Below are 23,333 nucleotides of genomic sequence, written 5' to 3' on the forward strand. Positions count from 1 at the left end.
TGGTTGGTAAAATGGGGGGACAGGGTCTCATGTCTTGGTTGGTGGCCTCCTCCCTGGCCCTCCCTTGGGACAGACAGGCAGGAAGATACCAGAAAATGTTTATTCAGAGGTCATGGGGACCCCAGGTACCACCAGGGTGTGGAGTGGCCAGGGAGGGGAGTGGGGGTGGAGAGGTCATAGTTAAAGCAGCAGGAGGGTGGACAGAAGAATCTCATGACCCATGTTGACTCTTGAGTGACCTCTGACCCAAATGGGCATTTGCAACCACAGTGTCTGGCAGGGTACAGGGTGGGGACAGGGATCCTGGGACATGTGCCCCCCCCCATGCTTGGGGCCTCAGACAACCCCTTGGGCCCCTTTTCCTACTGGCCCATCAGACTTGTGGCCTGATGCCTGGCCACCAGTTGGGGTGAGCCAGAGCTGGGGTGGTGGGGGGGGGGGGTCAGAAGTAGGCCTCACTTTCCTGAGGCAGGGGATTGGGCCTCCAGGGCCAGGGGCACAGCCTTGCTGTCTGGCTTGGAAAGGAGCCTGTGTGATCTCAAAGTGCTTGGGCAGTTGGGTGTGGCACAGGGGAGGGTCCCTCAGGGGAGGCTGCAGTGGGGCCGGGCCCCTGTCCTCTCGAGCTCCTTGTGGGGCTCTCCTCACACAGCCTGGAGGCCACCAGGGCCAAGCCAGACAGTGGTTGGGTCACTGGGCGTGCACCCCCTCGTGGGTACTTCACTGGCTGCCGGCTGAAGTGGCCTCGGCACTGTGTCCCCAGGACATGGTCCTCGGAGCCTGTGTTGGACACTGTTGGGGGGGGGGGTCAGTGCTGGGCAATTACTCCAAATAGCCCCCCTCCCCCCCAGCCACCCTGGGGGCCCTGCAAGAACACCTGAGTTAGTCCCTAGCACACTCACCTCCCCCTCCTCTGTCTTGGGTATCTTCACCTTCCTCTCTTAGGTCATTCTGCATAGCTGGGATCTGCAGGGAGATCCCCAAAAGTGTGATCCCAGATTTCTCGAGACTTGGAAGAGCTACAGGAAGTCCTTTGAGGCAGGCACCAGTGGGCTTAGGCCTGTCATGCTAGCTACTCAGGAGGCAGAAACCTGAGGATCATGGTTCAAAGCCAGCCTGGGCAGGAAAGTCCATGAGACTCTTATCTCCAATGAACCACCATAGAAGCTGGAAAGGGGGGGGGGGTGCGCTGGGAATATGGCCTAGTTGGTAAAGTGCTCGCCTTGTATACATGAAGCCCTGGGTTCGATTCCTCAGCACCACATATATAGAAAAAGCCAGTAATGGTGCTGTGGCTCAAGTGGTAGAGTGCTAGCCTTGGGCAAAAAGAAGCCAGGGACAGTGCTCAGGCCCTGAGTTCAAGTCCCAGGACTGGCAAAAGAAGCAGCAGCAGCAGCTAGAATTGGAGCTCAGGGTCAGTGCCCAGGCTCTGAGCGAGAGTCCATCTTCCTGGTTCATAGGTGGGCTCTGCCTTTGAGCAGTGTGTTCCTTTAGATTGTAAGGACCACTTCCCTGCTACATGCCTTAGCTGTGTATCTAGGTGGCATTCACTAACAGCAGGTATGCAATTAATAGCTGTCCAACGTCTGGATATAGGTAAGTGGTCAAGGGTGGGCCACACCTATTCAAGGTTATGTAATCCACAGCATTTGGCAGAGCAATTTTTTCTTTTCTTTGTTGGTCGTGGGGCTTGAACTCTGGGCCTGGACGCTGTTCCTGAGCTCTTCAGCTTGAGGTTAATGCTCTACCACTAGCCACAGCACCACTTCTGGTTTTCTAGTAGTTAATTAGAGATAAGAATCTCACAGACTTTCCTGCCTGGGCTGGCTTTGAACCCTGATCTTCAGATCTCCGCCTCCTAAGTAGTTTGGATTACAAGCATGAGCCACTGGCTCTGGGCTTAGCCTTCCTTCTAACTACTTTTCCCTTACCTATTCATTACAGAATGTTCTCTGAGCACACCAGGCTTGCTTCAACCCCAGGGCCTTTGCACTAGCCATTTTCTTAGCCTGGAATGTCTTCCCCTGGACACAAGGTTCCTTCCACCCTCACTCTACCCAAACTTTGTTCCAAGTGAACCTTCCAAACTGGGCACTGGTGAGTCACACCTCACGCCTGTAATCCCAGCTATTTGGGAGGCTGAGACCTGAGGATCACAGTTCAAAGCCAGCCCAGGCAGGAAAGTCTGTGAGACTCTTATCCCCAATTAGCCACCAAAAACTGGAAGTGGAGCTGTGGCTTGAGTGACAGAGTGCCAGCCTTAGGCAAAATAAGGGACAGTGCCCAGGCCCTGTGTTCAAGTACTGACAATCACACACATACACACAAGAGAATACTAAACAGGGTAAGGCATGACCCATCTCTCTGGGCCCGGCAGGCTCCTACCTTGGGGCTGTGCATGGCCTCCTCCAGGGCACTGTGGGGTGTGGGGGCTGGGCTGGCATGGGAGGCTATGGCTGGGGGCTGTGAGCTGGCCGTGGGGGGCCCTTGGGTAGGGTTGGGGTCCGGGGGCAGAGGCTCGGTGGCCAGGGGGAGCTCGTCCATTCCAAAGATCTGTTCATAGTTGGTGATGAGGAACTCCACCAGCTGGGCCTGGCGGGCAGAGTCCAGCAGGCAGGTGACGGAGCCCATGCCCGCGGCCCTCAGGCTCTCCGGCGGCCGCAGTAGCGTGGGCCCAAACACGATGCCCAGGTTGTTGGCAGACATCTTGTTTTCCTCAAACTGTGCGGCCACCCTGAGGACAGGGTGCAGACAAGTGTCAGCAGGGGCAGGAGGCCGCTGGACAAGGGGAAGGGCAGAACATGCAGGGCAGCCTGGCCCCATCAGTCATGCCACTTGTCACCATTTGAGGCTTGTAGCCTCCAGACCACAGCCTGCAGAACCCATGGGACCCGGTGAACAGGTCAAAGGTCAATCGTGGGGGAGGGGTCACAAGAGCAGGGAGGGGCCAGCCCATACCTGAACAAGTGTGCTACCAGGTGGCGCAAGGTGTTGTAGTTGGAGCCAGGCAGGTGTACCAGGAGGGTCTTCAGTGTGTGGATCACCTCAGCGTGGGGACTGGGAGCACAGGGGCTGTCCCAAAGATCCGTGTGCAGGGTCTTAGCCACAGAGATGAAGGCGTCGTACAAGTGGAAGGGGACCACAGGGTCGGTGAGCTGGGGGACAGGGGGACACAAGTGTGGGTATATGGCCTGGGAGGGACTCCCCAGCCTAAGTCTGCCTGGCTACTACCTCTCAGAGTACCCACCTCCTGGAGGAACCTCTTGAGGACACTTGTGATGTCATGAGGTGAGTTTCCAGAAAGTTCTACCAGGGCTCGGCCATTCTCAAAGGCCTGGCATAGCCGTTCCACTCGGACCCGGGATCCGCTGACTCGGTAGATGCCCTGGGGGAGGCGAGAGGGGAGGGGACACCCAGCTGGTGATGTGGACATAGACAGGGCAGGTCCCCTGTGAGGACGGACAGCCGGGCCCACAGTGGAGAGGCTACCTGTACACCAAGGGCGCGGTGTTCAATCTCCCCCGTGCACTTGGTGACCACAAAGGGGACCTCCTCAGGGAAGTCCCGGGGTAGCTGCAAGAAGTCCACCCCAAACAGGGGCGTCCTGGCTGGGAGCCGCCGGCGTCCACACAGCACAAGCAGAGTCTCCAGACAGCGCTTGTGGCAGGTCAGGAAACACTGGGGGTCAAGGGCACAGGGTCAAGAGGTCACTGGGGTCAGTGGGGCAAGAATAGGGCCCTGGGACCGACAAGGATTGGGAAGCCTCAGAGAGAGGAAACTGTCAGGTTGGGTTTGGGGGGGGGGGCCAGAGACCAGAAGGCAGTACAGATCTTAGTTCAGAGAGGTCATCAGGTCAGGGTCAACGGAGGCCACACCTCCTCACACTCGGTCCCGCTGACCATGAAGGTGTCGCACTCGCGGCACTTGGCTGGGCCCCGCAGCCGGCGGAGTCGGTGGGTCTGCGCCGCAGGAGACAGGGACCATTTCCTGAAGGGGCTGCTGAGCCCATTCTCCTGCCCATCTCCTAGATCTGGAGGGATCCCGAGTCAGGCACCTTGTCCACCAGGCCGTGCCCCGCTCTCCTACTCATCTCCCAGATCTGGAGGGAGCCTGAGTCAGGCGCCTTGTCCACCCCGGCTGTGCCTGTCAGGCCTGCATCCCTCCCTTTCTCACCCGGGTCTCGCTCCTCAAAGTCATCTGAGGACTCGGTGCCTGTGGATGCGGCCTTCACTAACCTCCGAGTGCCAGGGCCTGGGGTCATAGGGTCACAGGGTCAGGAGAGTACTGTAGGACCACCTCCGGAAAACCCTCCTTAGGGAGAGGTCAGAAGCGAAGGAGTGGAGTTCAGAGTGGCCCAGAAACCCCATTCATCAAGGGCATGGATCAGAGGTAGAGGAAATAGGTGGAGGCTAGGTCAGAGGTCAGAGGGCAGGTTTGGACAGAAGGTCAGTGATTGGCCTATCCTCACCTGGGCTGGAAGTGGGAGAGTCCAAGGATCGAGACTCACTGCCACCACCAACGCTGTCTGCGTCACTGCTGGGCACGTGGCCTGGCGTCCCTGGGTGGGGACAGGCTGGTAAGGACTGCCCACACTCCATGCCACTCCCCAGGGCCCTGGCTGTGCTTACCCCGGCAGCCCACGCATGCGTCCTCCCAAAGGCCTCGCTCTGCAGACCCCTCGTCCAGCTTTGGAAGTGGGGGCCCGGAGAGCTTCTTTTTCATGTCCACGGAGCTACCAGGAGAGGGGAGAGCGCTGGATCCCAGGAAATCGGACTCAGGTGGCAGCACCCAGACAGGCCCTGGGTTTACCAGCTCCCAGGTCCATGGTATCCAGGCTCTTTGAGTGCAGTGGCTCTAGAAGTCCTGACTCTCCCAGGACTGGGGACCCCCTCCCTCGCCCCAGGAAAACACCTCAAAACCCAAGAACTGTGAGTGCTAAGGTACCCTGAGACACTGAGTTCTCTTCCCAGGAGCACTCAGGATTGCCCCCAACCCAGTGTGAAGGGGAAGGGCCCTACCTGTACCTGGGTGGTGAGAACTCCTGGAAGGAGAAGGGGGTTGGTGGGGATGGCGGGGCCTCAGGCCGCAGGGCCTGCACAAACTCCTGGTAGCGCTGGCCGGGTTCGAAGGGTGTACAGCACTCGGCCAGGGCGGAGAAGGCCCGGGGACCACGCTCAGCCTGCGCCCGACGCACCCCAAACAGGCCCAGGGTCACCTGTCCCAGAACAGATGTATCAAGGAGGGGCGGGGCCTGGGGTGATGGGAGGAGCCAGAGGGGGAGGGGGAGAGTCAGGTCCTTATTGGTTATCTTAAGGTGGGGAGGTCCTTATTGGTTACCTTAAGGTGAGGAGTGGGCAGAGTCTGGGGACGATTGGAGGAGAAGCCACAGCTGGGGTGGAACTGTGTCCCTATTGGTCAGTGATAGAGGTGGAGCCCAGCCTCCTGGGGGTGGAGCTTTCCCTATTGGTCAGTGCTTGAGGGGTGGCCCAGTGCCCTGGGGAGGAGCCCCCTGGGGGTGGAGCTTGGCCCTATTGGTCAGTGCTCAGGGTGGGGCCTGCCACCTGTTAGGCCCTGGTTAGTGGCCTAGTCAGTGGTGGGGTGTGCCAGGCTGAGCAGAGTGTGGTCATACGCTACAGACTCCAGATGAACTGGCCAGGGAGGAGTGTGCTGAGTTCTGGGGACCTAGGGGCTGTGGGTAGGAGCACCCCGCTGGAGCACCGGTGAAATGGTTGGACGACTCACCCGCCTCAGCACTTCATCCCCCTGCAACACCAGCTTGCGCACATGTGACACAATCCGCTGCTTGGCCCTCTCCAGGTCCTGCTGCCGGGCATTGGCCTCATGGACGCAGGCCTGGTACAGGGCCTCAGCCTCCTGTGCCTGGGGAAATCGAGGCCGAGGGGGCACATGTGGAGGGCAGCGGGGCGTAGGGGGTGCTCCACACCGAGGAGAATGGGGCCCAGTCCTCACCTTGGCCTGGGCCTCCTCTCTGGAGCGCCGCCGCCTCTCTTGCTGTTTGCTGGGTGTGGGCGAGGCCTGGGGCCCCAGGTCCTCCGGAGAGCCCTGGGAGCGCGCCCACAGCTCCTCGCTGCGCTGCAGGTACTGGAGCTGGGCCCGGCGCAGGGCCTGCACTGCCTCGTTCTGGGGGATCACAGGTAAAGGTCAGCACACACACACACCCTCAGGCTTCAGCCTGCTGGCCCCTCCCCAAGGGAGGGTGAGGACGGGCCTCACCATCCGCTTCTGCTCCCTTATCCATTGCTCCTTGAATTCCTTGCGCCATTTCTCAATTTCTGTGCGTTTGGCGGCCAGGGGCTGGTGAAAGAGGGAGGGAGGGGAGGGGAATGGGAGGGCAGGAAGGAGGTGGTCACGCCTCCGGAAGTACGCTCGACAGGCATCACCCATTGGACCCATTCCTGGGCCCCTGGGCCTCTCCTCCACTGAACCCTCTTCTGATTTTGCAGTGCCAGGAATTGAATCCAGGGGTCTTGGTACCTGGGACACTGTTTTCTTTTTTGTGTGTGTGCACTATTATTGGGACTTGAACTCAGGGCTTGGGGCGCTGAACTTGAGCTTTTCCACTTGAGGCTGGTGCTCTAGCTCTACCACTTGAGCCACAGCTCCACTTCTGGCTTTTTTGGCTTCATTGGAAATAAGAGTCTCATGGACATTCCCATCCGGGCTGGCTTTGAATTGCCATCCTCAGACCTCAGCCTCCAGAGCAGCTGGGATTACAGGCGTGAGCCACTAGGGCCTGTCCTGTCTCCCACACACCAGAATCCAGGAGCAGAGGTGATCACCCAGGTTCCCTGCGGTTTTCTTCCTGTGGACACTCCATACCCTCAACCCTCCTCACCCACAAATCGCACCATTTTGCAATCACACAGTTAGCCCAGTTTGACTCCCTGCTGGGTAACCTTGGGCAAGTTCCTGAGTAGCACTGGGCCTTAGCTTCCGCATCAATGAAAGGTAGATGATGGAAGCTGTGACTCCCTCCCCTGCTGCAAGGAGCAAAGGGATTGGTGCTGGCGTGATCAGCGCCTCCCCCCCACCCCCCCCCCCCCCCGCCCCCGACACACACCTGGTAGTAATCTCTCTTCTGCTGGGCCACAGTCTCCATGGCCAGGGCTCCCAGGTTGAGGTCATGTTCCAGAAACAGGGTGTAGATGTACTGTAGCGGCATGTGGCTCTGGCAGATGGATGATAAGAGTACACTTAAGATTGGGGGGGGGGGGTGGTCAGGGCTGAGGGAGGGGGAGCTGAGGAGTTCTGGTCACCACTACCTGCTGGCGGATGGAGACTTTGCTAGCTTCTGCAATCTTCACGATGCTTTTAGCAAACTCCAGTTCTGCAGGGGGAGACAATGGGAGTCTGGGTCCAGGTGTGGTGTGGGCCAGTGAGGGGGGGTGGGGCTGAGCAGAAAGAGCCCTCACCATAGCCTGCTCTCTTCTCCGTCCAGGCCAGCAGCTCCTTGGCGTAGCGGCTCCATGTCTTAGCATAGTCCAGGGCTGTGTCGACACCCCCCTTGGTCCGGATGAGTCTCAAGTCCAGTTCTTCTCCTGGGGAGGATCGGGTGGATATCTGAACTCTGAGCCCCCCAGACCGTCCAGGAGCCCCTGTTCTGTCCCCTCATGGCTCCACAAACCACCCTTTGGCATCACTGTCTCCACTGTTATTTTATACAATTTATCTGCTGTGTGTCCTGCCATGTCCCTTGTATCTGTACAATGCCCGGCATAGGACCCCCCCCCATCCTCCCCTCAAAGCCCCCCCTACCTGTGAGGGGAACAGGACTGCCCCAGGAGGGGCCACTCTTAGAGCTGGATTCACTAGTCTGGTGGCAGGGGAGAAACAGCATTCAGGAGCAAGCAGGACAGGGCTCACCCTCCCCAAGGGCTCCTCTCCCTGTCCCCCCACACCCCACCCACCGCTGTGGCTGTGACAATCTCAGCAGGTTCTGTGTTTTCTGGTAGGACTGCATCTCCACCCAGCGTCTCAAAGGTTCTGGGGACAAAGGTGTCAGATTGGCTACCTCTGCCCAGTTTGTCCTATGGGAAGGAGGCACTGGGGACCCTAGGATAGTTTAGGGGACAGTTTTGGATGTCAACTCTGGGCATCTCTTGTATCTGGAACATCTGAGAATTTAGGTGAACCAGGTAAGTGGGAGGTTTTTTGAGGGGAGAGGCAGGAGGAATGAATACAGGGCCCTAAACACGTTAGATGAATGCTCTATCGCCAAGCTACATTTCCACCCAGGTGAAGGTGTTTAGTGTGTGTGCAGGCCTAGGCATTGTCCTTTAGCTTTTTCCCCTCAAGGATGGCACTCTACCACTTGAGCCGTAGTTCCACTTTTGACTTTTTTGGGGTGGTTAATTGGAGAAAAGAGTCTCATGGAATTTCCTGCTTGGGCTGGCTTTGACCCTTGATCCTCTGATCTCAGCCTCCTGAATTGCTAGGATGACAGGCATGAGCCATGAGCATCCTTCCAAGTGAGATTTTTGATATAACTTGATAAAAGGTTTGAGGGGAACTAGGTAACTTTGGTGTCCATGGAATGAGGATTACATCCATTTAAAGGGTTAAAAGCAGGTTAGGTGGGGATATAGCTGCCATACTTATATATCCCAAACACCTGGGAGACAGAGGCCTTGTGGAAGAGTCCCATCTCAGACTGCTCAGGTTATTAGAAAAGTGGGTCAGGGCGTTTGCAGGTTCCAAATGGGGCTTCAGGGCACCCAGATGGTTAGGGATTTGGGGGACCCTGATGGGATGTGCGTGACCCAGGCTCAGACTCACACGTTCCCCAGGGAGATCTCGAGGTTGTCCAGGCTCCGGAAGATGTCACTGTACCTCTTTCTGCTCTCAGGAGCTGGTGAGGAGGGGGGAGTCCCAGGGGTTGGGGGGAGGAGGAGGGGAGTGTAACACCAGGCCAATCACTGCCTCCCTCCACCCGTCACTTGGCAGTGGGGACCCCCAGCAGTCTGAGAGCGAGAGAGGAGAGAGGAGAGAGAGAGAGAGAGAGCAAGGGGGAGAGAGAGAAAGAGAGAGAGAGAGAGAGAGAGAGAGAGAGAGAGAGAGAGAGAGAGAGAGTCCTATCTCCACTCTCCAGTGTGTGAAGTGTGGAATGGAGGAACCCCTGCCAGCTCAAGCAGGCAGATGGACCCAGATCCAGCCAGGCACAGGCAGCTGGTCAGAGCAAAGAGGCACCCACACAGACAACTAAACAGACGCCCTAGATACAGCTTGGGGCTGTCCAGGAGGAGAAAGCCAGCTTGACAATGGAACAGCACAGGTTTCCCTGGGCCAGACAGATGGAAATACACGTGGCACACACAGGCCCAGAGCCTGGGGCACAAACACGGTACACACCACAGGCTGAAATCACCAGGGACCTGAGGGCTGCGAGACACTCAAGACAACAGACACAAAGGCAACGGGACATACAAGTTGGATCTTGACACATTTGTGCTGGCCCCCTCGGAGGGCCCCAGATGAGAGATGTTCCCTCACCCCGGGGTGATGGGGGCCACGTGGGGTTCCCCCCCCAGCCTCCCCAACAGTGTCCTGACACCCTGCCCCCATCATACAAACTCAGAAGCAGCCACTTCCCCTTCCTGGGCCCTGTCCCCCAGCGTCCGGGGTGAGGGCTCTCCAGGCGCGAGGAAGGGCTGGGTGTCCAGCGTCCCTCCCGGCTTTGGGGTCCCACAGTCAAGGTCGCCTGCGTCCTTACCATTGGAAAACCGAGTCTCCTCTCGGATATCCTGGGGGAGTGACAGGTGGGCTTCCTGGGCTAGGAAGCGAGGGGCGGCCGCCGCGGGCAGTCCTGCTCCCCGGCCCCCCTTACCTGGCTCCGCCGCATCCATGCCTAGGTTCGGGGGTCTCAGCAGACGGGACGCGGAGGATGCCGCGCGTCCACCCCTCCGGCCCGGGTTTCCGGCGCCGCCAACGCCCCCGCTCCCCTCATCCCGCCCCTCGGAGGCCACGCCCGCCACCACCAGGAAGCGCGAGTGCCCGGGGCGGCACGCCCACCGCCACACCCCCCAGCCTGGAAGCGCCAGTGCCGCAGGAGGCCACGCCCCCAGCCGGAAGAGAGTGCCGCAAGTGTGTGTGTGTGTGGCTCCGGGGCGCTTCGGGCTGCTAGTGTAGGGGACTGGGACTGGGACGGGGGCGGTGGCTTCGGGCGCCCTTCAGCCTGGGCTCGCCCCGCAGGCAACCCCGCGCCCGCCCTTTCCCGAGGGGCAATCCTGAATGGCCACACCCGGCCAGGGCGTGCTACAGATAGGACTCAGCACCTGACAGGGCCACATCGCCCCCTCTCGGAGGCCCGAGGCCCCGCAGGCCCCGTGGCCAGGGCCCAGTCCTGACCCGCGGTGACCACCAGACCACCCCGCCCCGGGCTCATCTCTGCCCAGGGACCAACAGTACAGGGCCTAGATGGTGCCACAGGCCTTTGCCATCCCCAGGTCCTGGGTCTCCACCAGCACTGGCTCCTGCCCTTATTTCCCTCCTGTGTCCAGGTCTTCCTCATTGTGCTGGCCACGGGGCCTGGAGACACGTGGCTGCTGGGAAGAGGGCATGGAAGTCCCAGAGTCTTGCGCCTTGTGAGGGTGCGCCACACCCATCCAGAGGCACATGTGAACTGCACTTCTTGAGCAGCTGCCTCCACCACCCACAATTCCTGACCTCCTAAGGGCTGTGCCAACGCTGAGCCCGGCTTCTGGACCATAGTCCAGTAGGGCCCTCGGCCAGTGCCATCCCTGTGACACAAGCACTCTGCCCCGAGGCTGGTGCTGACCCCTGGGTGGAGGTGTGGGAGGTGTGCTGTCAGCTCATACCACAAGCAGGAACAGCACCAATTCCAAACTTCCTGGGGCCAGAACATCACCATGGGGAACAGAAAGTAGAGAAACGTGCTCTGACGGCCAGGAGTCCAGCCAGCTGTAGGGGGGAACATGCTGTGTCCTTCCCTTCCCTTTGTGTGTGGTGGGGGGGTGGGGGTGGCGAAGGCTGACCCCAGGGGACAGACAAGATGGAGGCAGGGCATCTTAAAATCTCTGATGCTGCTTTATTCATCAAAGGTACCAGCCTGGGCTGCAGGCCCAAGGTGCCAGCTCAGTCTCAGATGGGTGAGGCCGGGCAGCCTCCCCAGGGCTGGGGGTGGGGTGGGGTCAGTGTTCCCTCCTGGGGCAACCACAGGGCAGTGGGCACTGGCACCACTGTCTTAGGAAGGCACTTTCAGCTTCGGGGCTCCCAGGAAGAACTGCAGGACACGGTCAGCCAGCAGCGCCAGGCAAAAGTCCAGGACTAGGACCTGTGCAATGACCAGCTTGAACTATAAAAGAAGGGCATGCCGAGTCAGAGCCTGGGAAGCAAGTGGGGGCACAGGGGGGTCCGCCACAGTGCCCCTCACCTCCACGGGGATGTCCACGAGGCCAAACTGGCTGCTGAAGTCGGGCGAGGAGCCAAGCAGCAGGCCCACAATGGCCAGGAGCGACACGGCCAGGCTCCACACCAGGGGCTTGTTCTCCGGCAGGCTCTCCATGAAGGGCGGGCCCTGTGGGCAGAGGGACACACTGCTGCCCACAGGGAGCGAGGTGGGTGGCCTGGGCTGGGGAGACAGAGGCATGGGCTGGGCCTCACCTTGTAGTTGATGGCGAAAGTGGCCATCTGCATGGCCATGGCCATGATGTACACTGTGCTGTTCACCAGGCTCGGCTCAAACTCCTTGTACAGATCTACAAACTGCTCCTGCCTGCGGGAACACGTGTGGTCAATCAGGCTGTCCCCCCCGCATGCCTGGTACCCAGGGCCGGAGCAGGAGGAGGTGGCACTCACCTGTCGGGACTGCGGGCCTGCGCTTCTCGGTACAGGTAGACGAGGCTGATGAAGTGCACGAGGAACTGGAGCACCACCGTGAGCACGGTGTACAGGTTGAAGATGTTGGGCAGAGGCCGCTCCCGGGACAGGGTCTTGAGGGGCTGCAGGCAGGGTTCAGCGTTCAGGGCGGGCTGGCCCTGGGCCCCCTGTCCACTGCAGATCACAGCTGGCAAGTGGCAGGAATGGCATGGGACCCATATCCACACCTGGCTCACAGGGCTTGATGGGGTGGCCGTCCTCACTGTCCCTTAAAGGTTCAGGTGTGGTGGCCCTGTGTGCCTCAGAGCACTGCTGAGGGGGCAGCAGAGGAGGATCCCTGAGGCTTGCCAGCACAGCGCATGCCCATGGCAGGCCCACCACCTCCCGAGGCAAGGCCTTGGGGACAGTGTCACATCCCTAACCCCGCTCTCACTGTGCTTTAGATACCATCTACTGCTGATTGTGCATCACAGCCCAGAAACATGGATCCCCGGCTTCGCCCTATCGTGTGGGCACATCCTGTGCCATGTGGTCCCCATTCCACCCCTGGTGGGTCCCCATGGTTCCCGCACTGGGCTGAACCCCAGCCAGGCAAGGCAGAGCGCACCTTGGAGCGGGAGATGAAGAGGAAGCAGCCGGCCAGCAGCAGCCCCTGCAGGGTGGCCTGGAAGTCGCTGAACTTGACGCCCTCCAGGTAGAGCACGCTCTGGCTATAGGCCAGGATCAGGGCATTGAGTGCCAGGATCTTGAACATCTGCAGAGTGGTCACCAGTGTGCAGCGGCCCTGCTTGATCACGTGGCAGACTGCGGGGAGAGGCAGGCATGGGTGCATGTCACCACAGGGCTGGGGGGTGGGCAGCGGGGCAACGGGAACAGGACTCACTGCACTGGATGGATGAGAGTTTGGAGGTGAAGGGGGCTGCAATGCTGGCATCCCCCAGCTTCACAATAGGTGTGCTCTCATCCTCAAGGTCCCGCAACACCTGGCTCAGACGGTCCTGTGGGGAGGGGCAGGGTTAGTCCTCTTCAGCATGTGCTGCCCACACCCATGCTCCCAACACTCACCCTCTGAGAGGCTGGCAGCTCCTCTGCGGGCATGGGCTTCTGCTTGGCACCCCTGGAGGTGGGCCTGCCGCTGCTGTTGCTCAGGTTTGGACCCTCACGAGGCCGCCGTCGCCGCTCCACCACCCGCTCTGGGGCGTTGGCTAGGAGAGCCACACCTGGGGCCGCAGGATTGCAGGTTGAGGGGCAGCCTGGCCCCTTGGATGCCTGGCTTCCGGAGCTCAACAGTACCCCCTTCCTTCTACAAACTGCTTACGAACAAGCCCCACAACTGAGCAAACGGGGAACACACGCATGGGCTGCAGCTGCCACAGTGGCCAGCCTGGGGACCCATCTTCCGCCTGTGCCAGGAGAGGCTGAGGCAGGAAGATCACAGGCTCAGACACACTGTCCCACCTTCTTCATGGACCCTTCTTGAGGTGCGTGGTGGGAGGTGTGGACAGCACGGACCGGGCAGCTGAGAATGGGAGGCCAAGGCTGGGGCCTCTCCACCCTGGCTTGTGGACCCCGTACTGCCCTGGGACTGTCGTGTCATCTGAGTTGCTGAGTGCTCTTCCCACACCGCATTCCAACCTCCTCCTCAGGACCCGCACATGGTGCTCACCCACGTCGGCGTGCTTCAGAGCGCCCACGTCATTAGTGCCGTCCCCGCACATGAGGGTCACATAGCCCAGCTCCTTCAGGCTGGTGATGACAAACTCCTGCATGGCAGAGACAGGTGATATGAGGGCTGCCTGTGACCCTGGGTGCCCCAGCCCGATCCTGCACGTACCTTCTGCTTGGGTGCCACACGCGCAAACACCTGCACGTGGGGGATGAGGCATAGCAGCTGCTGCGGGTCGGTGGCCTGCAGGTGGGCCAGGCCGTCGCCTGTGAGGCACAGCGCGTGCTCCAGGGCCAGCGTCCGCGGGGAGCCAGGGAGCAGGGGCAGCACGATGCTGCCGTCGATCGAGTGCCACTTGCATGCTTGGCCTGCAGGGGGCACTAGGGTGAGGGGCTCCCCTGCAGGACACCAGCCTGACCCAGAGCCCGGTTGACACCCAGCCCACTCTGGGCCAACTACAGGGACGAGGCATGCAGGGCGGCGACGGTGGTCACTTTGGAAGTAACTGGGTGTCCCTGACCCTCTCTCCACTGCTCCTCTGTATCCCCACCCCCAGCTCCTGGCCCCTCGGATGCAGACACAGAGGACAGGAATGGCCAGGGCAATCCACCTGGCCACTTGCCCTGAGCAGGAGGGGCAGTGGCCCCATCCTCCAGTTTTGAGTCCCGGCACCCATGGGTCTTGGTGATAAGCACTAGGCCAGTGGTTCCTAGGAAGGGGAGGTGGAAACCGCACGGGAGGGCCATGGCCTTCAGAGCCACCCCGGGACAGGACAGCCAGGCCTCACCCTTGTCGGTGGGTGGCTGCAGGATGAGCGTGTGCGCCTTCTCAATGAAGTGCAGCTCCTGGGCCACGTGGCAGGCGGTGAGGGGGTTGTCGCCTGTGATCATGACCACCTGTAGGGCAGAGGCGGCGGCTAGGCAGGCGTGGAGGGCCTGCCCAGGTGGGTGTGCCTGGTGCTATGTGGACCAGGGTCCTTCCCACAAGCCTCTAGGGCCACCTGGATGCTAATGTGCCCAGGCTGTAACACCTCCCCACCAGACCCTCTGTCTGGGTACCACCTGTGCGAGAAACATTCTGGAGATGAGATGACTGTGCTGTGATGTCTGGTCTGGTAGGAGCTAGTCACACTGTGTTCTGCCCCTCTGTCACTTCTCCCACCCTAAATACACCCTACACTTGATTGAGACAACACTGACCACAAAGCCTGCTGGACAGATGGGTGCTGCTTCTCCCTCCCCACCAATCAGGGCAACACAGGCAGGCCAGGCTTTGGCCATCCCCAGCTAGTGTGGCCCTGTGCTGTGCACTGCAGGACCCCAGCTGTACCCGGTGCGATGCGTTCTGGATCTCCCGGATCACAGCCTTGGAGTCAGCCTTGAGCGGGCAGGAGACCACAATAAAGCCGACGAACTTGAGATTGCACTCCAGGGCCTCTCGCTTTACCTCACGGGCCTGCGGACACACATGGGCCTCATCGTCCCTTCTGTGGCCCCCCTGAGGGCTCTGCCCTGCACAAGGTGCTTGGAGTGGTGAAGACTGGGTCTCCCGCCCCGCCTCCTCATGGCTCCACATCAGAGTCAGGGTCAGGAGGCCTGTGCCAGGGGGAGCAGGGCCTCCAGGGCAGGTGAGGCAGGAGGTGGGTTGGCCATAGCGTGGGAACCAGGGTGACTAGGCAGGCCTTACCTGCTGGTGGGTGAGGTGCCCCAGCTCCTTGTAGCCCAGCGCGAGCACGCGGGCTCCTTCCCTGGAGATCTCAGTGTGGATGATGTGGTAGTCAGGTGGGCACTGAGAGAACTGCCGGGAAGGGGAACGTCAGTGGCAGCCTGACCTCCCTCCCCCACTCCCCACACGCAGGCTGGGGCTGGCTCACCATGGGGTGCAAGGTTTCGGGGGCCCCCTTCACGGCTGCGATGTAGCAGAGGTCGGTGGAGCCGAGCTTCTCGTAGGAGGCGAGCACGGACATTCGCTTTAGGGCACTGGCAAAATGAAAGCGCTGGTGAATTTTCAGCCCCTGAGTTTTAATACTTCGGGGGAATACTTTCTCATCTGGAAACAGACAAGTGCGACAACTGAAGGGCTTTGCTCTGCACACGCAGCCAAGCCCGCTCCCTCATGCCCAGTCCCTCCCAGAGCACCCCAGCTCAGAGGCACCGGCCAGACTGGAGGGGCAGGGCCAGGCAGGGCAGGCCAGCAGGCCTGCCTCCCTCCACCTGCCACCCGCGCAGAGTGTCCTTGCTCACCTTTGGTCAGCGTCCAGTCCACAGCAGTTAGCATGGCCTTCTCCAGGGGGTCGCCCACAAGCGTGCCGTCGTCGAGCTGCATGAGTGAGTGGCAGGAAGCCAGGGCCCGGTGTGTTTCCACAGGGATGCTGGACACAGGGGTCACCTCCTTCCCATCTCTGCTGGGGAGGCAGCGGTGGTTACAGGGGGCACATGCAGGACACCCACCACACCCCGGTCAGCAAGGCCAGGTTGGAGGCCTGGAGCTGGCTATGGGCAGAACCTGGGAACTGCCCCGAAGTGGGGCTGGGGCCACGCCTGGTGTGTCCCTCCACCTCCCCTGGGGGGGCCCTTGGGACTTGCCTCAGCCCCGCCACACCGCGCACCACCAGGCTGTCACTGGTCAGGGTCCCTGTCTTGTCGAAACAGCACACCTCCACCTTCCCGGCAAATGGGATCCGGAAGGGCTCAGTGCAGTACATGTCTGCGAGGGGTGGAGAGGGGGGTGAGGGGATAAGCCAGAGGGTTCCAAGCTTGGAGGACCTAGCACCCCCACTCCATCAAGACACCCACAGAGCTTAGCCAGGGCGATGAGGGAGGTGTTGACAGCCAGCGAGAGCTCGATGGGCAGCTCAGGGGGCACGACAGAGGTGAGGATCAAGGTGCACTCCAGGAAGAGCTTGTAGCGGTTCCGGCTCGGGTCCTTGGTGCCTGCGGAAGGAGCTGCTCAGCCTGGGGTGTGGGCCAGGGTGGGGCTGGGGGGCTCAGGCTGGAGTGCAGACTAGGCCACTTGCCTTCAATCCACACATAGGCCGCGGCAGCAATGGCAAAGACCAAGAGGAAGAGGATGAAGATGAAGGTCTCCAGGTTGTTGGCGGTCACCCTCTTGACTCCGAAGAGGATGGTGCGCAGCAGCTTGCCCTGGGGGACAGAGCTTTCCTGGCGGGTTGCCTGCGGGACCCTAGCCCCTGCCCAGCACCCAGGCCACATTCACTCTAGACAAAAGCAGCGGTTGCCTGTGTAGGACCCACGGGAGGCAGAGACCTGGCAGGACATTGGGGACATGGAGGGGAGCTTTCCAGGCCTGGAGGAGTCTCAGAGCAAGTCGATGTACTTGCCGCCTTGGGGACAGAGCCTGCCCTGTGAGCCCCAGAACCTCAGCCAGGGAAGCAGACTGTTCCTGAGCCTCTGATTTGAGGCCTGGCCGTGGCTGCTATAATTCATGGGCGGGGGGGGGGGGCGGGGAACGTGAGGTCTGAGACCTGCATCCCACCCCAGTCCTGCCACATGTCCCGTACCTGGGAAGTGTTGAATCCGGTCCGCAGGACGTAGGCCACACACCCACTGTCCACAGCTGGGGAGACAAAGGGCAAATGGCAGTCATTTGACCTCAGTCCAACCCCTCTGGCTCACATGTGGGATGGGTGAAGGCCCATGGGGTAGCAAGGCCCCTAGAGAGGAGAAGGTCCGAGGGGTGGGGTAGGCAGGCCCGGCCAGCCCCTGGAGGCACCTACGCTTCAGGCCCATGGTGGCCTTCTGGGGTGGGATGTGCTGCACCACCTTGGTGCCCCCAAAGATGACGTGGAGCCGGGAGTCGGCCTGCAGGTCCAGTACACGGTCGGGGCTCAGGTCTTCAATGGGCTCCTAGGGGAAGATGAGGATGAGCCTGGGGTGGCCTCTCTCTCCCCCAGGGTCTGCCCCGCAGCCTGGCCCCGGCCTCTTGCACCACCCCTTGCTTTCTCAGCCCATGTCACCTGACACCGCAGCTGCCTTTGGCTTCTCTCATGTCCCCCCACCCTGTGGGCACCACAGCCCCTTGCCCTCACCTTCATCTGTGGCACAGACTCCCCAGTGAGCATGGCCTCATCCACGATGCAGCGGCCACGCAGCAGGAGCACATCGCAGGGCACCAGGTTCTCCTGCGGGGAGCGGCCTGCGGAGGGCAGGGAGTTGGTGCAGGGTCAGGTACCATGTAGGGGAGGGGCACGGCCTGTGTCGGGCAGGGGGTTGGTGCAGGCACTGTGTGGGAGAGGGAGGTGGCCCATGTCGGGGCAGGTGTGGGCCACGCAAGGCAGGGGCAGGGGCTCAGCCCACCGATAGAGACAATGTCCCCAGGCACGATCTCATCACTGGCAATGGGCCTCCACTTGCGGCTGCGGTAAACCTAGGGTGGGGCAGGCTGGACGTCAGCATGGGCAGTGGGGTGGTACACCGCACCTGGACCACTGCGGCAGTCCCATACACACCTGGATCATGTGTGGCTTGTTGCCCATCTTCCGGATCTCCGACATGTTGCGCATCTGCTGCTGTACCAGCGATGCCTCGAAGGCCACCAGCATGGACAGTGTGAAGACGCTGTAGTACCAGTACTCATCCAGACACCAGAGCCCCACGCAGAACACCTGCGGACACCCGTGTGTGCCTGCCAGCCTGGCCCAACATAGCAGCCCACATGGCCATTCGTAGCACCCCGGGGGGGTGGTGCCTCCATCCCCAGGGACCCTGTGCAGACTCCTGGGGGATGCCCGAGCCACACCAATGACATTGCTGGCTGGAGGTGGCAGACTGGCGGGTCCCACATGGGGAATCAGCAAGGAAAGGGTCGGGGACATGGCCTGGGCCACAGCTTTACCTGAAACACGAAGAACGGGGCCGTGGCTCTCTCCTTGAAGAGCTCTGAGAAGTCTGGCACCACCATCTCTGCCCTGCAACATAGTGCATATCTGGTCCTGGGGTCCCAGCCCACACACCCCACGCTATCCCCAGGGCCTGGCCTGTGGTCACAGCAGTCTCTAAGAGCTGCAGGGACTCCACTTAAGGAGGCCTCTTCCCAACCTGGTCCATGGGCACCCACTGCCTGTATGCTGCCCCCTCTGCGGGGCCTTGGGTTTGCAGACCCCAGCTCCCTGGCAGCCCCACCAAGGGGGTGGTGTGGGCTGAGAACACTGCACTGGTGCAGAGCACAGCAAGGAAGAGCTGAGGGGAGAGGAGGGGGCTGAACCCCAGACCCCCAACCCCACCAGAACCAGAATTTCTTAATCATTTCCTGAATAAAAGCCCCAGAATTCAGAGCCTGGCCCAAGGTGTCTTCCATAGCAGCATGTGTACGTGGGTCCAGTCTAAGGGACTTGCCAACTGAGGCCACCTGGGCTTCCTTGCCCTGCCTCGTAACAAAGGGACAACCCCAAATGTGGTGACCAACCCACAGCTGCATGCACAGTCTAGAGGGCAGAGCCCTCCCTTCTGTGACGGTGGGTGCCCTGGAGGACGGTGACAAGGCGCGCATTTGTCCCGGCCATTGGCATTGCCTGCCTCAGGATGGGGGTGGCCTAACATAAACCCTTGCATGAGGAGGATGGCTTTGATCAGCACATACTTCATCATTTCCTGAGAAGCAACGGAGTCAGGAAGGAGGACAAGGCACCTGCCAAGTGCCCCCAAGACCAGGCCTCCAGACAGGCTCTCATGTAAAGCCTTGCACTGAGGGTCACCTTGTGGTGGCTCCTGCTAGGGGCCATGCGCACCTTCCACTTGAAGCAGAGCAGAGCGCCAGGGATCGGAACAGAGCAGCAGGCTGCTAAGGGCCCAGAGACTCACTTGTTGCCCCCAAATTTTTTCTCGGCTGCTCGTATCTCTGCTTCTTCTTGGAAGCCGCGGTTGTTCTGATAGTAGGAGAAGGCATTGCCCACAGGGAAGGCCACTGGGAGGAACTGCTTTCTCTCCAGGGCGTCGTAGGAATACTTGATCTTCTGGAACTCGAAGGACAATACCTCCAGCCCATCTTCCCCCTGTGGCAGGCAGAAGTGGCTCTATGACAGAGGTCAGAGCCTAGGAACCTGCTGAGCCTGGCAGGGGAGGCCGGGCAAGCGATCCTTACCTTGTCCCTGTGCAAGGCCACAAGCTCTGTGGAGCCGTTGTTGGGAGTCGGGACCACCTTCACGAAGGTTGCTTTGCTGGGGTCGTACTCCTGCCAGAGGCAAAGCACAGCCACTGAGCCTGTCTCAAACCACAAGGGAGGGTGGCTAGGCTCAGGGGCTCCATAGGTGCCTTCCAAATATGTCATGGGGCTCTGGGCTCCAGTGTAGGCCTGGCCACCCCCCACCAGCCATTGGGACAAAGGAGACCAGGCTGCTGAGCCTCTGGTCCCCTGTAATGAAGCTGGCAGACTGAGAACACACAGTGGCCAGAGCCTGCGCATGAGCTCCTCAATGCCCACTAGCCAAGCCCATTGGAGCCGATGGGCTAGCTCTGCTCCACCCAGCTTCTCCATTATCTCTGCTACTCACTCAATGCTCATCCAGGATGGCACACACCACTTTCTGTCTGGACCTTTAGGACTTTGCTTAAATGTCACCTTCTCAGTGCTCCTCCCTGGCTGCTCCTCTAATGTTCCCGGGTGACAGTCCCTGCTGTGTCCACATTATCTCGCTTTAGCATCAACGGCTGGGCTTGACAGCTTTCTCCCACAAATGCCATTAGGCAGGAGGCTTTGAATGTTCTGCTCATGCGCTCTGGCCACCTGGTAAGCTGGACACTTCCCAGGGTTGGTCTGCTGACCCTGGACTGGGAGTGCGGGGAGCATGCTGGGGGCCCTGGCAAAGTGCCACCCTTGAGGGGGAGCATGGGCCACTGAAGCACAACTCTCAATTCTCATAAAGCCAGAGAAGAAAAGTACAAGGTGTGATACATAGGCTGAAACTGGCAGCTGTCACCTTGGCTTCCCACTGTGGCACCTGGAGGCAGGTGTTACGGGTTTCACTTTACACCAGGAGAAAATGAAACCCGTGAAGAGAGAAAGAAAAACACTGTCCCAGACAGATAGAAAGTAAACCCAGATGCACCTCTCCGAATGCAGAGACACTCAGCATCCCTTGCTTCTCCAGCCCTGGAGCACAAGTTCAGCTGCCTTCTAAAAGGGCAGTGGAAGTTCCAGAGTGTCTCTCACACTCCCAATTCCCCTTCATCTGTCACTTGCTGATGTCTTTGTACTAAGAAAGTCACCAAGCCCAGACACCTAGGCCTCTCTCTAGGGACAAGTCCTACTGAGGGGAAGGGGCTTCTACTTCCTGCTGGCCGCCTTCATTTTTGTGCCAGTACTGAGGCTTGAATTCAGAGCCTGGACACTCAAGGCTATCTATCACTCTACTACCTGAGCCACAGCTTCATTTTCTCTTGTTTGCTGGTAAATTGGGAAGAAGAATCTCCATAGATTTTCTTGCTCTGGCTGGATTGGAACTTCACTGCTTGGAACTCAGCTTCTTGAATAGCTGGGATTGCAGGTATGAGCTACTGGCCCTGGGCCTATACTCACCTTTCATGAAGACCAATCGTGTGGGAAGCCCACTGAAGGCACATGTCAGTGTAGAGTTCCAAACTTGGTGTCTTTGGAGGCCAAGCCCAGAGCCTGGTGGAGCAGGCACAGGGGGTGGCTCCCACACACCACTCGGTGCCTGCTGCACCCTGACTCATCCATCTCTATCACCCCTCTTATCAATGACTTGGCCGCAAGATGACAAGCCATCTAAGTCGCTTACTCACAAAACAGGCCTCCTCAATTTAAGCACTAAAAACAACTGCAATTCACATTACGGGGGTCTAGCAAGGAGGAGGATGCAGGAAGGTGGAAAAGTGGATGGCAGGAACCGGGTTCTAGGACCAGACTTCACGAAAGACGGGGGGGGGGGCGGGGGAGAGGGATCCAAGCCCCCACTCCCCTACTAGATCTGGTCTCACCCTTTGAATAAATCACTCGACAGCAAGGAGCAGTGCGGCTCGCCCGGACCCGCGTCGCATCTCCAGGGAAAGAAGCGCTACGCACACGGCGGGGGCACCGCAGGTCCATGGCGGTCGCGGGGCCGGGGCTGAGGCTGGGTCGACCGCTAGGACGGAGAGGACGCCTCTGGGGGCCCAGGCCCCACAGGCCAGAGTATCTGGACCGGCCGCGGGCCGGGCCCAGCGGGAAGGAGGCGGAGGCGCCCGCGTGCTCCAAGCGCGCGCACTTACCGGGGTGCAGGTGAGCGCGCAGTGCGCGTGCACGGACCAATGACCCGACAGGACGGTGAGCGCGTGCGCGAGGCAGACCGTGGCGAGCACTAGCAGCGCGGCCTCGGGGACCTGAGTCCAGCTGCTGCCCCAGCCCCAGAAGCCGGCGGCCGCGGCGCCCAGCCAGGCCGGGTACAGCAGCCCCGCGAACGGCAGCACCGTGAGGCGCCGCGGTAGCGCCAGCCGCCGGTACGGCCACACGGCGGCCACCAGCTCATCGCCACTCGCTACAAGCGCCGGCCCGGCGGCAAGGAGCGCGCGCGGTTGCGGCCCAGGCTTGGGCTGCCCGCTAGGCTGGGCACCGTGAGGCCGGGCCCCAGCAGGCACCGCGTTGCCCACCGCCGCCATCTTCCCCAGCGCCGGGCTGGCTTCCGGACAAAGGCCCCGCCCACTTCCGCTTTTCTACTTCCGGTGAGCCCGGAGCGCCGCCTTGCAAGGACCGGAACCTGGGAGGTGCCTCTGTGACGGAGCCCATCCCGGAACTATTTATTCAGGGCACCTCCACAACGGATTGTGGCCGGAAGAAGAGACAGTACGCAGCCATGACCGAGCGGGTCTGTAAAGCATAGGTTGTCTTGTCCGTAATGCCACGCCAGACTAGGACTGGAAAAGTTGTAGGCTAGTCGAACGTGCTGGGCGCCGCCATGACAGCCTGAACCGGAAGAGACGAGCAATCTCCAGAGGACGTGTTGCTTGACTGACGTGGGGGCGTGCCCGTGAGTGGGCGGGGCTTTCGAGGGACGCTAGACCGACGTGAGGCGGGCCTACGATGGGCGGGGCCAAGCTTGCAGGTTTCTTGATCCGAGCTAGAGTTTCCAGGGCCAATATTATTTTATGTATCTTTTTTTTTGGTACCGGTGTTTCTGGGGCTTGAGCTCCGCCTAGGCGCTGTCCCTGAGCTTTGGGGCTCAAAGCAAACGCTCCTTCACTGGAGCCACAGCTCTAATCCCACCTTTTTTTGATAGTTTTTTGAAGAGTAGAGTGGCATGGGCTTACCTGTTTGGGCTGGCCTCGAACAGCGATTCTCAGGTATTAACCTGAGTAAGTGGGATTACAGGCATGAAATACAGGTGTCTAGAAAACTTTACATCTTTATTATTATTAAATAGTTGTACAAAGGTGTTACAATTCCGTAAATCCGGTTATGAGTACCATGTTTCTTGGTCAGTGTCACTCCTTCCTTCCATTTTCCCCCTCTGGTCCCAAACCCAAGTTTCATAGTTCACTTTTTATGTAATGTCTATTGATTATAATGTTTACGTTTGCTCATCCTCACTGTATTCCAGAGCCTCTCTTTTGCCCATCCCACAAAACCAAGTTTCCACTTCCTGGTGTTCATTTCCATAAACAGAAGTATGCAACTGACAAGAGTCAAATTAGTAATCATGTTAGGCAGGCGTGCATTGCTGTCCCTTGTTCTAATGATCAGAACTTAGGTTCGTGATTAACTACTTTGAAATTGAATCGAGCTTTCCACAGTCAATCCTCCAGAGCCAAACACCAGGACCAAAGCAAGAACTAGTTGGAAAAACAGCCCATTGTTCATAAAA

The 23,333-nt window shown here is 59.9% G+C and overlaps 2 protein-coding genes across 2 annotated transcripts; both read right to left on the reverse strand.

Moving 5' to 3' along the window:
• Positions 1-312: 312 nt before the first annotated feature.
• LOC125348961 (GEM interacting protein) lies at positions 313-9,933 on the reverse strand. Its single transcript, XM_048342675.1, is given in 24 exon segments — positions 313-531; positions 533-576; positions 578-789; positions 900-963; positions 2,383-2,731; positions 2,956-3,152; positions 3,245-3,382; positions 3,487-3,675; positions 3,873-4,027; positions 4,171-4,248; positions 4,466-4,555; positions 4,626-4,729; positions 5,016-5,212; positions 5,740-5,877; positions 5,968-6,138; positions 6,232-6,312; positions 7,079-7,186; positions 7,281-7,345; positions 7,431-7,556; positions 7,774-7,831; positions 7,926-8,001; positions 8,794-8,866; positions 9,728-9,758; positions 9,842-9,933. Coding segments are annotated over 24 exon segments (2,835 nt in total). The 5' UTR covers positions 9,857-9,933; the 3' UTR covers positions 313-455.
• Positions 9,934-11,042: 1,109 nt separating this feature from the next.
• Positions 11,043-22,157, reverse strand: Atp13a1 (ATPase 13A1). The gene is made up of 26 exons (XM_048342676.1): positions 21,745-22,157; positions 19,619-19,708; positions 19,339-19,529; positions 18,374-18,446; positions 17,988-18,143; positions 17,836-17,905; positions 17,568-17,674; positions 17,256-17,385; positions 17,040-17,095; positions 16,536-16,662; positions 16,315-16,452; positions 16,105-16,225; positions 15,763-15,920; positions 15,393-15,568; positions 15,206-15,316; positions 14,849-14,974; positions 14,307-14,415; positions 13,688-13,887; positions 13,520-13,616; positions 12,919-13,073; positions 12,737-12,851; positions 12,461-12,657; positions 11,833-11,975; positions 11,638-11,749; positions 11,408-11,551; positions 11,043-11,329 (listed from the first exon to the last, which is right to left on the reverse strand). Exons 1-26 carry the CDS (start codon positions 22,129-22,131, stop codon positions 11,219-11,221), a joined length of 3,600 nt encoding a protein of 1,199 aa, XP_048198633.1. The 5' UTR covers positions 22,132-22,157; the 3' UTR covers positions 11,043-11,218.
• Between the last annotated feature and the right edge of the window lie 1,176 nt (positions 22,158-23,333).

The sequence above is a fragment of the Perognathus longimembris genome, chromosome 3 (genome assembly GCF_023159225.1).
Source record: "Perognathus longimembris pacificus isolate PPM17 chromosome 3, ASM2315922v1, whole genome shotgun sequence".
NCBI classification, from domain to species: Eukaryota; Metazoa; Chordata; class Mammalia; order Rodentia; family Heteromyidae; genus Perognathus; species Perognathus longimembris.

Coding starts and splice junctions, on each gene's coding strand:
- Atp13a1 (XM_048342676.1), bottom strand. CDS start 22,131: ATGGCGGCGGTGGGCAACGCGGTGCCTGCTGGGGCCCGGCCTCACGGT. Junction 18,447..19,338: donor AAAAAATTTGGGGGCAACAA/GTGAGTCTCTGG, acceptor ACTATGTTGCAG/GGCAGAGATGGTGGTGCCAG. Junction 16,663..17,039: donor CCGGATTCAACACTTCCCAG/GTACGGGACATG, acceptor TCTGTCCCCCAG/GGCAAGCTGCTGCGCACCAT.